Consider the following 15,206-nt stretch of genomic DNA (forward strand, 5'->3'; position numbering starts at 1 on the left):
AAGTTTGCACAATGAATTATTATATGCTTGGTTGAAGCTTCCTACAAACTTACCCTCCTCATTTTCTCACGGCTGCTGGCAGTGTTGGGCCAACAATACATATGGGTGGTGGATGTGATAGATTTGTTTATATTGTTGCATTTTTATTTTTGAGTGTAGGACTTATAAACTGTAGATTAATAAGTTATTAATTTCTTATCACTCGATCGAGTTAGAGATCTATTCTCTTCTTGTTTGTATCTTTTCGACTTTGCTGTGTAGCTGTGGGCTTGTTCCTTGATTAATGTTCTTCTTAACATGTGCCTTTTGAATTATTCATGTACACTTTATAGTTTGATCTCTCTCCAACTGTTATATTAAGTGTTTGTCATCTAACTATTTAGTATTAGGTTTTTAAAGTTTTTTTTAAAAGGTAAGCCAATCAGCCTGCGTAGGCCCAATCAAGCTCGTGACCGCCTAGCCGTGCCAAACCGCGTAAGGCCCAGTTCTCCATGATGATCCCCAAACGACTTGTCGTTTCTTTATCATCAAAAATATATAATTAGAAAAATTAAAATAGACAAAAACAGAAAATGAAAATATAGCCGACAGGCGGGAGAGAGAGATGACGAGAGCTCCGTCCACCGAGGACAGTGTTCGCCGAGTCTTCGTCGCCGTTAAGGTCACTCCACTTCTCTCTCAATCTGTCACTGTTTTTCTCCTTCGTTAATTTTCAGCTTCATAGGGTTTGAAATTGGGGATTTTTGTTCCAAGGGTTTTTTTTTTTTTTTTTTTCCTTAATGCAATTTGTTGACATTGTGGAGGTTTGGATTTGGAGTGACTGAAGTGAGGAGTAGAGGAGGGAGATTAGGTTTCCGGCGGGATGTCGAGAGGGGGAGGAGCTGGAGGACTTGGGGTAGGAAGCATGAGATGTAGTATAATGATGTTAAGGAGAGGTATAGTCATGGGTCTGGTCGAGGGAGCAGGAAAGAGATGGGGGATACGAGCGTGGAGTTGGTGATCAGGAGATAATGAGTGAGCATTCCTCAGATAGAGATCGTGAGAGGGGGAAGGATTTGGAAGATATTGAGCAAGGAAGCAGCAGGTGCCATGAGCGGGGTTGGGGAAAAAGAAATCGAACTGTGGAATCAGATAGAGAGGGGGAGATGGACAGAACGGAGCTTTGGATGACATTGTTGAAAAGGATAGAGATAAACTTTCGAGGAGGTGGAACAGGTAAAACTTAACTTCACATTTAGATTGCGTAAACAGGGCAATTGTAAAGCTGAATTCGGTAGCTTTGTTAGGCAAATTGTTGCAATTATTGTCACATGAATGTGGAGTTTTCTTGTTTTTGTCCTTAATAGTGAACGTACTGCATATGTAGGTTAAATCTCCAAAATCTAATGTAAGCACTTAAGTTATTCTGCTTACTGATTCCGAGTGTCGCGCCTTCCATTACAAGAAAAGAATTAAAAAATGAGAATCTGTTGGCGTTTGAAATTGCCTATTGGATGTTCACTATTAAAAAAATGCTTCCTATCTTCCTGACCAAATAGACCCGAATGCTCTTAGGATTTTTATGGCTTCTGTATGAACAACAGTGTCATCAGTAGTGTAGTAATTGGCATTGGAATAGAGTTTAATTTCACCATGTTCTGGTCTTTTGCTGCAGTTCAAACTCAGTCGACCGAAATGGTAGGGAGCTTTTATCCCATTCAAGTGATGATTTTAATGATCAGGCAAGTACAACAATTTCAATGATCGACATCATTCAAAAGATGTCGATTGACGACGAGAGCTCCGTTTACGTCGGCAGCCTTCCCTACGACGCCACTGAGGACAGTGTTCGCGTCGATCTGTACGGCGCCGTCATCGCCGTTAAGGTCACCCCTCTTCTCTCTCAATCTGTCATTGTTTTTCAATTTCTTATCCTTACGTTAATTTTCAGATTTATTGGGTTTGAATTTGGGGCGTTTTGATCGATCAAGCATGTGGGTTTAGGTTAATATATATTCATGATTTTCCTGACTTGTATAGGTTAATATTATTGAGTTTCCTATCTCAAATAGGTTAATACACAATTCTAACTAATTTATGCTTTTCCCCGACTCATATAGGCTAATATTCTTGATATTCCTATCTCTAATAGGTTTATACACAATTCTTACTAGTTATTGGAACTGTGTATAAATAAGGGTAGTGATTGCAACTTCATACATGTAGAAGCCAACCAAACATTACACAAAAAGAGAGTTTAGGTGAATCACAATAATTGAGTAGCAAAGAATTAATCAGCTGCCAACTACGTGCTCCAAAGAAAGAAAAGGAAAGAGAGTTGCCTAGCTAACTTTCTGATAAGGGAGAGGGAGATAGAGAGAGCCTGCATACAATCTCCAATCTTTTTCTGGGTTTTCTCTAGAAAAACAAAACTCTTCTTCATCAGATCTTCAGAACACTACAGATCAAGAAACATAGATCAAGAGGAACTCCGACGCGTCGTAGACTGTACAAGTATTTAGTACTTAGTGCAATTGAACAACATCAACAACTATGAATCAAGGTATGTCTTCAGATTGGGCAAATTTGCCAAAGAATCTTTTGGATTCAGTTGTTGAAACCCTAGTGCTACCATCACACTATGTGCCGTTCAGCCTTGTCTGTAAGCCATGGTATTCAGTAGCAAAGGATAACATACACAAACATGAAAGGATGACAGCTCCAATGTTGTTGATTTACAGCGGCAAAAAAGACTATTGGAATGTATTCAACAAGGCTACTAACAAGATCCTTGATTTTCAAGTAAGAGTGCCAAACAGGAGGCTTTGTGGGTCTTCCAAAGGGTGGTTAATCTATGTGAATAAGAATTTTGGAATAACCCTTGTGAATCCATTCTTTAGGGTTAAAGGAAGGAGGGAGAGATCAAACTCTCTCATTCGCCTACCTCCACTTATGCCTCCAGGTTGGCAAAACCCGCAGAAAAGATGTGAGAATTACGTCTTCAAAGCTACAATTTCAGCTGATCCGATATCGAATCCAGAAGATTGCATTGTTATGGTCGCGCATATGGAAAGATTAGAGTTGGCTTTCATTAGACTAGGTAAGGACACAACATGGACGTATATGGATGGAAGTGATAACATAGTTCCAGGGTGCCGTATGATTCAAGAAGTTATCTACATTGAACAGACATTCTATACTGTGGGTTACTTCAATGAACTTCTATCTTTTGACGTTACTTCTCAGTCGTATTCAGAAATACATGTGATTGTTCCTGAAGATAAACCTATTGGGCAAGTCAAGAGATATATATTTGAAGGGGAAGGGAAAAAATTGTTCATGGTTCAAAGATACACGGACTATGTAGAAGTTGAAGAAGGTTTTCGCAACCGGGTGACGAAGAAATTTAGAGTGTTCGAATTGAATTCAGCTAAGCATGAGTGGGTTGAGAAAAACTCATTGGGTGATATTGCTGTTTTTGTAGGGGATAACTCTTCTATATCTGTGCTGCCTTCAAGTCTTTCAGGATGTCGGCCGGATTGCATATACTTCAATCAAGATAGGGATCATATAGGGTACTTGTCGCCGGCTCATGATTTTGGTGCTTATAACGTGCTAGAGAAAAGCTTCCTACAAACTTACCCTGCTCATGTGGAGAAACTCATAAAGAGGAGCCGCCGACTGCCAATTTGGGTCATTCCAACTTTGTATTTTGAGTTGTAAAAGTTTGCACAATGAGTTCTTAATTCTTATTACTTGCTTCTTTGATTAGTGTTACTTGTCAATTGTCATCTATTTTTTTTTTCGATTAGAGTGTAGCAGCCAAGGCACTGATAAAACCTGCAACTGTACAAGCTTAATATGTTGGTTGAATGCATTGAGAATTCTCTAGCTATTAAGAACAGGGTTCAAGGGATCAATTTTGTACGTGAGAAAAATATGAATGTTGTTCAAGTTGTTAACTTCTTATCTCTATTATCTTTATCTAGAGACATTTCGATCTGTGAGCACGGATCTATATTATGACATATTTCCTTGGGCTAAGAACGCCAAAAAAATTAGGAAACCATGCCATTGAAGAAACTAAGAAGGATTACAAGTAGTATTCGTTTTTTCTTAAGGCACTGAAACTCAAAATAAGCTGCTCAGGTAAGAACCATTTTTTACAAGTAAATAAGTTAGAAACATGAATTTCACAAATAATGTAGATAATGAAGATGTCATTCACATTTTTACTGGTGGAACCGTGAGAGCACCCGAAAGCTATTATAGACCATAGGCAGCACTACTACACAGACGAGGGACAAAACGCCAACCGCAGATGGAACTCGACAGCATTACTTTAAAGCACTAATGTATTTCATCCATTATGATCGAGCCCCTCAGCACCGAGATCTTCTTCAACCGATCGCAATGACAAGACCCAAGGCATCAATATGTATCATAATAGATCAGATGAAGATGATATATGGTGTCAATTCAAACCCTATCATTCTACAATATCTCAAACACTAGATCAATATATATACAGAGGTCAGGCACTGATTTGTTGTATCTGACAATTCCAAATACTTTCTTCAAACCTCTATTCCTTATGGTGGCCTAGGACCAAATAGGCAAATATTAGACTAAATGATGCAACAACCAAATACATCCAGATCAAATCACAACAACATGAACACACATCTCATATCAGTAAGATCAACAAGACTAAAACACTAACCTGATGACTGGTTCATTGAGGTCGACATCTTGCAATAGTAGCTGCACTAGAACCAAGAGTTAAGCCTTCTGCACTTCAACACTTAGAACGTTAGTATGGGACTAAAGCTGAATGTAAGCGTGTTGAGTGCATGGGCTTCTTCTTATATATATATCGGCAGCTTATCACAACTCCTAAGATTAATTAGGCAATTATATAATGAGTATCCTACTTCTGTTAGGAGATACAACCTTAACAGATAATCAGAAATAGAGTTATAGTCATTATTTCTTGTCATTTGTATTTAGCCAAATCAATTGTATTTCTCTTAATGTAATACAGTGAGTGTTAAAGTCCAATATTTTCTAACATCTTCGTCTCAAACTCCCTCACAAATGGCCTCTGCTGCATCTGCTACTACCTCAGCCACGCACTGTCAACTCCACCACTACTTCAACCATTTGCTTCCGAAACCGTAACAATCTCCTCCACCATCCCCACTCGAGCATCTTCTGATCAGTCACCAAACATCACCAATTACCTCTCAATCAAGCTCGATCAAACCAACTACACTCTTTGGTTAGCACAAATTCAGTCTCTTCTTAACTACACTTCTTGGGTCTACCACATATATCCTTCTCTGATCTTCAAGTTGTTATCTTCTTAATTTCTTCATTACTTTACAACCTTCATATGTAACGATGGGTTTCTGCTAGTAGCCTGGTGCACATGCTTTAGTAATGTTAATCTGCACCTGTAACATAAAGACAGAAGTCACAGATCAAAACATTTATACTCAAAGCAACAATATCCTCCACCATCCCTGCAACCATGAAATCAATGCTTTGAAATAGATATTAACTTGCAAAGGTTTAGCAGTTTCCTTATTTGTATGTGTGACCCTCTTTGAGAATCAATGAGTATGACCTCCATGGTCTTCCCCTCACATAATGGAGTTGCTATTCCACCAAAATTGTAGATAGCTAAAACCATTCAAAATGTATATAAACAATAAACCTTATTTTGTAAGATTTGGACAAGTAAGGATACGGAATCCAAGGCCAAAAAGAATGAAAACATACAAGTACAATCCCTTTCGAAGCTTTGCTTGTCCCAAATTTAAAATCAGCCACAAACAATCTTACAATCTTACAATCTTACAATCTTACAATCTTTGTTTGATTCTTCCTCTATAAAGCTTATAATGTCTATGTGTGTGTCATCGAGTCATGCATGGAACTTATCTTGTGAGATAGACATGTTGTTCAGGTCAGTGATTTTGTTCCTCTTAAGCTTAATGTACAGGAAAAGATCAATTTGAGGGAGAAAAAAAGATATCGTTCTAGAAAATGTAATGTTGAAGAACAATAGTAAATTGTCCATTCACGAACTGAAGTAAACACTATATATCTAGATTTTTAGCCTCTACTTCTTTTCAACTGGTTTCAAAAATATGCATTTATGTTTGAGTTTGTTATATTGATGCTATTTTTTGGTTCTGGGAGATTTTAAGTATCAAGGTATATATATAAGTGATCCCTAAGGCATTGCAAGTTAGGGAAGTCAGATAGTAATCCCTAATCCGGGACCATGCCATTGAAGAAACTAAAAACGATTACTAGTATCCGTTTTTTCTTATGGCATTGCAACTCAAAATAAGCTGCTCATGTAAGAACCATTTTTACAAGTAAATAAGTTACAAACATGAATCTCGCAAATATTGAAGATCTCATTCACATTTTTACTGGAAAGCACCTCAAAGCTATTTTAGACCAACGCAAACTGCAGATCGAACTCAGAAGGAATTACTTAAAGCACAAATGTATTCCATCCATTATATATGATCAGCACCGAGATCGATACATAGGCTAGGATTGTCGATTTCGTGAGCTGTGTGTTACATTTTCTTCGAAATCGGCCAACTTAACACTGTACAATATGAAATGACCAACTTCGTTGGATGAACTTGGAGGTCACATATTCATCAATATCTAGCCATGCTTGATTGCTTTTATTATATCTCACCAACTATGTTCATCTGTTTACTTCTTCTGAGAGAAGAGAGCTTTCCCATGATCTTTATCACTCACAAAAATTGCTGAAAACGCAGGCAAAGCCTTATTTCTGAATAAAATTCACAATGCACATACTCTTGTGTGAATTAAAGTTTCAATAACTTACAACGCCCCTATTAAACGCAAGCAAGCTGGAAGCTACTAAATTATAAATGTTGTTCTTAGCCTCATGATATATTTCCTGTTCCGGCCACCTGCATGCTGCAGCTCCTCTTGAGCAGCTAATAAAGCTCCTCCATTTTTAGCAGAAGAGTTTAAACACTAAGCCAGTATGCCTCTCCTCATCTTCTCTTGTCTTCCTATATATAATATAAGGGTTGCCCTTCAGTTCACCACCACCACCTCTTGCAGAAGCTCCACCACCTCCTGCTTTATCCTGGCCTCCTTATTGATTTGCTTCTCGGTAGTTTCCTCTCTCTCTCTCTCTCTCTTTCACTTGTTTTTGACTTCTTTGCAGCAATGGAAAGAAGGTGTCAAATGCTATTTCTGCCCCTACACCTCCACTGGAAACCAAACCTCTGATGTGCAGCATTTGCAGGCCCATGGCAAGGTCCGTTGTTGCGTTTGCGGGAGCTACTACACCTGGAATCAAAAGTCAAGGCTGGAAGCTCACTACAAGGGAAACCGTGATCACTGCAGGGCATTTGTGTTTTGCTACAAAACTGATTGTCTAATCCGTATACATCCAAATGAAAGTGATCATAAGTGCATCACGCCAAAGAAAAGGAAGCTGGTGGGAGGTGAAGGAGCTGGCACGACCGATCAGATATGATGTTTGCCTCTAGGTCTAGGCCTCCAACCTCTCATGTCAATTTTAAGGAGTGATTTCTTGGACCTCCTCATGTTTTCCAGCTTTTCTTTTCTCTTAGTTTGTTTGCTGTTTGTGTCTCCCTTTCTAGTTTTCTGTTTCCTTTAGTTTGGTTTCTGCTATGTTTCTCTTGGCTTAATGAATGCTTCTCTGCTATAGATTGAGCTATACCTACGCTACCTCTGCTTTGTTTATGTATAGTTCATTGAACCAAAAGGAAACTGATAACTATGTCATACTCTCGTCACTTAGCTTCTACTTTCAAAACTAAAGGATAATCGACACATCATTAAGCAGCTGTTATCGACTAATTATCGACCAAATTTGAATAATGAATCTAACAATTCAAAGCTCTGAAACTATAATTTGGAATGATTTGTCTGTGCTCTAATTAAGTGCTCAAGATTATGATCATCAGTGCATTGTGCTTCACTGGCGTGCCTGCTGTAATGGTTATAGATGACACATATGGACACATATCGAACAAGCTAGCTAGTCTATGTTTTCGTTTTTATCAAACAGATACCATCACCATCACTATAGATATATACCGGTACCGGTACCATCACTCAATGATCTCTTATACTTGAATCTTTGATCTACAGGCATCAGCATCATATAGCCTGCAACCAATAAATAGAAAACATACTCCAATTAAGTAGATAGTAACTTGTAAAGCTAGCTTTTGCTTTAAATCTTGATAGTTTACTCATTTGCAAGCCATTGATGATAATTTTGAAATCTTGATCTACTTCTGCAATTGTGGCCCCTTTGATACATATGATTGTGGTGCATTGAGATAAGAACACAAAGGGAGGTAAAACCATATATTAACTAAAGTGACAAGAAGAACCTATGTAAATTCTGTGTTTCTGGTACCAAGCATGATCAGCAATATGTGCCCCGGCCCCTAAAATAAAGATGTCGATGCATATCTCTGTTAGAATATGCTTCAAAAGAAACCAAGGTAACACTTAGCTTGATTTCTAATTGTGACAATGCGAATAGGAAATCCAACGCTTACCAGTAGTCAGTATAAGCAATTAGAAACTTAAAAACCAGTTAAAGAGCAGTGCCATCAACTTACATTGAGAGGTAAAAAAGGATTGTTCATTTCAATAGTGAACATTATATTTGAGTGAAGATAAACCATTTTCTAAAAAAATTGATCTCATGCATGCTTCCTGTGTATAATGCAAGAAATCCATATCCTAATTGGAAACATACATATATATATATATATAACAGGTTTTAGAAACTTAAGTAGGTGATAGGTGTATGTATCACTTGCTAGAATTGGAGAACTGAAATATGAGAAGGGTTTAAATGATGGAAAAGTTAATGCTTGTCCACAAAAGAAGAAAAAGCAACGCACTAAGTACACTTCTAATAGTGATTATATACATTTTTGGTTTCACTGATCTCCTGCATATAACATTGATTATAAAGATCGATCTAAAGAATTAATATTCGTGTAATGAAACTTTAATCGCCACGAAATGAACGTCTATATTATTGTTAATAGATAACTTTTTACTAGTGGCCAGTAACTATTTTTCTACACATGCAAGTAGACATCATATGACTACAATGTAGGAAGTAATAAAACCAATGTAAATAGCTAATGTAATAAAACTATAGCAAATGACATGCTACTATAGAAAGTAGAAACTATAGTGATGATCAACAAACGACTTGTCGTTCTTGATCATAAAAAAAAGAATAAGTAAAACGAAGCAGAGAGGCGGGAGAGATAGAAATAGAGATGACGATCGACGACGAGAGCTCCGTCTACGTCGGCGGCCTCCCCTACGATGCCACCGAGGACACTGTTCGCCGAGTCTTCGATCTCTACGGCGCCGTCGTCGCCGTTAAGGTCACTCCACTTCTCTCTCTCTCAATCTCTCACTGTATTTCAATTTCTCCTCCTTCGTTAATTTTCAGCTCCGTAGGGTTTGAATTTGGGGATTTTCGATCCGATCATGAATTTTCTGTTTAATTTGCAGATTGTGAATGATAATACGAGCAGAGGAAAATGCTACGGCTTCGTTACGTTTCGGAGTCCACGGTCGGCGATCGACGCCATCAACGACATGGACGGCAGGGTGTGTGATTCTGATTCTGTTTCTATTTTCATGAAATTGAGTTTGTGATTTTATCAGTTTGATTCTGTTTATGCAATTGTTGACATTGTGGAGATTTGGATTTTGGATCAGACTGTGGATGGGAGAGTGGTGAGAGTGAATGAAGTGAGGAGTAGAGGAGGGAGATCAGGTTTCGGTGGAGGGAGAGGGAGAGGGAGAGGAGGGAGGGAGAGTTTCCGGCGGGATGTCGAGAGGGGGAGGAGCTGGGGGAGTAGAGGTAGGGAGCATGAGATGGAGTATGATGATGTTAGGGAGAGGTATAGCGATAGGTCGATGGAGCGCGGCGATAGGTACATTGTTCGGTCGAGGGAGCGGCGGTCTGTTGAGTATGAGGAGGAGAGAGATGGGGGATACCGGCGTGGAGGTGCTGATCTTGAGGTAATGAGTGAGCAATTCTCGGATAGAGATCGTGGGAGGGTGAGGGATTTGGAAGATGTTGAGCAAGGAAGCAGCAGGAGCCATGATCAGGGTTGGGGGAAGAGAAATCGTACTGTGGAATCTAATAGGGAGGGGGAGATGGACCGAACGGAGCATAGGAATGATATTGTTGAAAAGGATAGAGATCAACATTCGAGGAGGCGGAACGGGTAACATACACACCTTTCTTCTTGTTTCTTAATTTTTGCTTGCAATAAAACGAGGAGGTGGAACGGGTAACATAGGCCTTTCTTCTTATTGTTAATTTTTGCTTGCAATAAACACCAGTCAGAGGCTAGGAGAGCAACTTAGCTTCATATTTAGATTGTGTAAACAGGAAAATTGTAAATCTGAATTTGATAGCTTTGTTAGGAAAATTTTTGCAACTATTGTCACATGAATATAGAGTTTCTTGTTTTTGTTTTTAGTTGTTAAAGTATTGCATATGTAGGTTAAATTTCCAAAATTTAATGTAAGCACTTAAGTTTTTCTACTTACTGATGCTTAGTGTTGTGGTTAGCCTTCCATTACTAAAAGAATTGAGAATCTGTTGGTGTTTGATATTGGCTGTTGGATGTTCACTCTTAGAAAAACTCTTCATGATCAGATAGTAGTCCTGAATGTTTTTAGGATTTAGATATGTCTTCTGTATGAACATTGCAGCCACCTTCCCTTTATCGTACATAGTCATTAGTTGTGTGGTAATCCTGTTTCTTTAGATGACCAGTAGAAATAAAGTTATGAGAATTCACATAAGTTGGCATTGGAGTAGAGTTTAATTTCACCATGTTCTGGTGTTTTTGCTGCAGTTCAAACTCAGTCGATCAAAATAGTAGGGAGCTTTTATCCCATTCAAGTGATGATTTCAATGATCAGGCAAGTTCAGCAATTTAGCATTTCTTGCTGCGGAGTGTCATGCTTTGTGTGTGTGTGTGTGTTTTTTTTTTTTCCTATTCTCTTAATTACAGTATTGCTTTCTTTTTGTCCTGTTGAATATCTCAGGTAAAAGAACAACTTGAAAGATCCACTCGGAGGCTTGAAGAATTGAAAAAGGAGGTTTGTTTTCCCCTGAGAACACTGGTAGTTTGAGTAATGCTTATACCTTAACGGTCTCCCTTTTTGAGAAAGTCGAAAATAATGCATTAGATAGGTGCAGATAGGTGCCATATCAATTAAAAAAACCATAATTTTTGGTGGATTGGCATAAAGTCATTCATTTGGCACCTTCAAATCTTGTCCTTAAACCTACCATTTGTTAGCTAGATTTTCTCAGTTGCAGGAGTAAACTAACAATAGCAAAGGCCAAAACCTTGTGCATCCAATAGGGGTTGGCAATAGCCAAATTTGGTAGTTGAGTACTTTATACAAATGATGTTGACTTGCTCATCGGAAACTATTGCCAGTATGAATGCATGAAAACCTGCTACCACACACACACACTGTTAAAACCTCCAATCCTATCTGTAACATGGCAGTAACTGAGTTATGTTATGTTGTCAGACTTCTGAGATGGAAGAGAAGTTAGAAGATGATGGAAAACTGGTCTTGGATTTACAGAAGCAATCTAAGGTACTCCCAAGTTTTTGATTACTTAAAAGTCACTTCTAAGTCTTTATTTCACATGCTAAACATGGTTCTGGTCTCACTTTGACAGAAGCTGGAGGATGCATTGGTAAATGCAAAGAAGAATACTTTACACCAGAAGGCACAGTTGACCAAGGTATATTAAATCAGATTGGTAGCTAGTAAACTCTGCAGAACATTACCTAAAGTTAATGTTTGTTGTTTCATTATCTGCAGCTACATGATTGCTTTATGCAAGTAAAACATTATAAAGAAAAACTCAAAAGCAGTGAAGATGAACTTCAGGTTAGTGATTTTATTCCTCTTGAGCTTAATGTACAGGAAAAGATCAATTTGGGAAAAGAAAAAAAGATATCGTTTTAGAAAATGTAATGTTGAAGAAAAATAGTATATTGTCTATCCACGAACTGCAGTAACCACTATCTAGATTTTTAGCCAATTTCTTTTCAACTGGTTTTAAATATGCATTCTGAGATAAAGAAGCTATCAAATTCCTGTTTGAGTTTGGTATATTGATGCTCATTTTTGGTTTTGGGATATCTTAAATCGTGTTTTCCCCTGTTCTTTTTTAGTATCCTGTACCAAGTGCCATACCTTGATCTAACTTAAAACTAATTCCCAACCATTCTGCTTGCAGATGCTGGTTGAAACAGCAACAGGGGAAGATATTGACGATATTGGCTTGAGGGATACAATCCTGGCTATTGCCAATGCCTGAAGTCATGTTAAGCTACGGAAGAAAACTGAATCTGCAACACATGCTGTATGTGGTAGTTGGGTGGTGAGGGTAAGGTAGCATGCAGTCCTCTTGAAGTCTTGATAGTGTATGAAGCTTTTGTATATTTCTACACCCAAAGTCAGTGAAGAATTAGCTTATTGTATCCGAGATGTGTATCATATATATCATGCTCGCTTATACATCAGTAGTTACCGTCATGTTGCCATACAATACACTCTTAGATGGATCAACTAAATACTGTCTTACTATACACTCATTACCTGCCTTAACTCTTTTGAATTAGAATGTGTGTTTGAGCACTATGCGTCTTTCCGGATCGAACCCTAATCTTCAGATTTTGGGGGTGATTCAAAGCCATCTGAGAATATCTCCAGGCAGCTCACAAGTTAACAGCTTGATATGGGTTTGGCCTCAGATAAAGAGAAACAAAATGTTGTTTATTACATGCTCAAACTCCACTTATCAGAAACAGAAGTGTGCATTATTCGTCTTAATAGAATCTCAGCCTAAAGGAAAACAAAACAAACACTCACTTCCTTTATGATGTTTTCTAAGTTAACTCTCACTCTCCCGATATATTTCACATTAAATAATGATAAATTTAGAATCAAACATCTTAATGACTTAGTCCTCACTGTGGAACCATACAAAATGGTAACCCTAACCTTACTCCTAAACCCTAACCCTAAATCTTAATCAGAACTTGAGTGTGATCTGACTTCCATTGCTTTCCTCACGGTCTTCGGATCTCCGGGAAGCCATGCCTTTCTCACCGCTCTCAGTCCCAGCCTTCCAGCTCCCACTCTCAGACTTTCCATCTTCAATACTCTCGGACCGGTCACCATTTCCTCTCAGGTCCGACTCCGGCGAGCTTTGGGTTCGGGATGTTGTGCCGGCTCTGTACACGTGGAGCTGGTGGTGGAGCGTGTGGTGGTGCAGCTGGTGGTGACCTGACTGTGGTGGCTGCTGTGCCGTGGTGTAGAAGTCTTGTGGCATTGGGGTTGCACAGTAGTGTGTAGGAGCGTGGGAGGCTGGGCTGTAGAGGGCCGTGGGCCCATTGTGACCTCCCGTGGCATACTCCGGTGGAACCCAGATGCCACCTAGGACCACCAGCTGCGGCGTTGGGCCTCCGGCTGCCTGTGGGCTTGGGCTGGGCCGTCTAGTATGGAGCCTGTACTTCTGTAAATAAATAAAAAAACGTTAATATTTATTTTATTTTTATTTTGAATTAACATACGTCTTATTTTGGTTACATTTTTATTTATTTATTTCGAAATAATTTTAGTATTCAATTTTTGAGAAATTCAGAATATACAGTGCATATTATGCAGGGTTAGTACTAGGGTTGTGTCAGATGTTCAAACTCATGAGGTCCATGTTAGCCTGCATTGTTTTGGATCATAGCAGCAGAAAAGACTAGACAGTCTGATCCTGTTATGTATGGTCAAATGGGTACCTGCAGATGACTTTTAACTTCATCATTGGTCAAACCGTCAACCTTCATGAGCTCCCTGATTTGTTTTGGTGTGGCCACTGTAAAAAAAGCACAAAGAAACAAATCAGATATTTGACCAATATTATCATAATGATTCCTATAATGATTGTACGTGTTAGCTAGGTTTCTCATTATATGATTACCTTGAGAACCACCAAGCATTTGAAGGGCGCTAACGAATCTCCGGTGCAAGTCCGGCGACCAGCACCGCCTTGCCTTCCTGTGACTACTGTTTTGAGTACTTGTGTTGGTGTTGGTGGTGGTGATAGTACTTGTTTGGCCTTCAGTAGTCTTGCCTTGTTGATCTTGAGTAGTACTAACCACACCTAAGTTAATACCATTCTCACCTAACTCGGAGCACTTCTTGTCCTGATCCATATTCTGGCCGGTGTTGTTCTCCGGGGAGCCGAGAGCCAACTCCGGAAGAGGTTGCAGATTCGGTGACGGACCGGAGTTGCGAATATCTTTGGAAAATGGATGGAAGGCTCCTCCTCCATAAGATCTTTGCTGCTTGGTGTCTAGGGCTAGCTTGGGGCTGACATTGAACCCCATATCACCTTGTTCTTTTGGTTTGGTTGCATCAGCTTGGCTCCATAGTTGGACAGAGGTCATCCAGTTTGCCTTATCAGAACTATTTGTTTGTTTCTCTGGGCCTTCAGAGTTTGAATGTTTAAGAGGGATGAACTCTTCAAGTACAGGCCTGATTGGCCCTTGGTTATTTGCCGACGATGATCTGTAAGCTTGTAGCTGCTGCCTTGATGCCTCCACAGCTATAACAAAATCAATAATCTTATTATCTACAATGCACTGATCATTTATTTTATGTTCATGTCTTTATCTTTATGTTTGTTTATCCTTCTTTTTCTGGCTTTAAGCACTCTTTGGAAAATATGTTGAGCAAGCTCTAACTTCTATAAATGAAAAAGAGATTAAAGAAAAAGGGTTTCTGAAACTAACTTCAAGGCAAATGAAAAACAAAATGAAAATCCATTGGTGATTTCATAACATGAACATGAACATGAACTCTGAATTATATGTACCGGTAGTGAGGAGCTGCATGGAGAGAGGAAGCTCGCGCTTGAAGGCATCGATCTTGAGACGCTCTTCTTCAAGACGAGAGAGGATCTCTTCTAGCTGCTTCAGGTCATGATTCTGTGTTGTTGACGCAGCCTGGTGATGATGGTCGCCAAATGATTTGAGGAGCATGGAATAGCTGTGAGGCTTGCACTCAAGGGTTAGTTCAGAAGGTGATGCTGCGCCCAT

At 39.1% G+C, this 15,206-nt stretch overlaps 2 protein-coding genes across 2 annotated transcripts; one reads left to right on the forward strand and one right to left on the reverse strand.

The window, feature by feature from the left end:
* Nucleotides 1-9,325: 9,325 nt before the first annotated feature.
* Nucleotides 9,326-12,702, forward strand: LOC101314689. Its single transcript, XM_004287333.1, has 9 exons — nucleotides 9,326-9,440; nucleotides 9,571-9,669; nucleotides 9,781-10,295; nucleotides 10,935-11,001; nucleotides 11,128-11,181; nucleotides 11,626-11,694; nucleotides 11,780-11,845; nucleotides 11,926-11,994; nucleotides 12,347-12,702. Exons 1-9 carry the CDS (start codon nucleotides 9,330-9,332, stop codon nucleotides 12,425-12,427), a joined length of 1,131 nt encoding a protein of 376 aa, XP_004287381.1. The 5' UTR covers nucleotides 9,326-9,329; the 3' UTR covers nucleotides 12,428-12,702.
* A 442-nt stretch (nucleotides 12,703-13,144) lies between these two features.
* On the reverse strand, nucleotides 13,145-15,206 carry LOC101303940. The gene is made up of 4 exons (XM_004288775.1): nucleotides 14,984-15,206; nucleotides 14,087-14,713; nucleotides 13,905-13,981; nucleotides 13,145-13,627 (listed from the first exon to the last, which is right to left on the reverse strand). The coding sequence occupies exons 1-4, from the start codon at nucleotides 15,204-15,206 to the stop codon at nucleotides 13,145-13,147; spliced, it is 1,410 nt and encodes a 469-aa protein (XP_004288823.1).

Source organism: Fragaria vesca, linkage group LG1, assembly GCF_000184155.1.
Source record: "Fragaria vesca subsp. vesca linkage group LG1, FraVesHawaii_1.0, whole genome shotgun sequence".
NCBI classification, from domain to species: domain Eukaryota; kingdom Viridiplantae; phylum Streptophyta; class Magnoliopsida; order Rosales; family Rosaceae; genus Fragaria; species Fragaria vesca.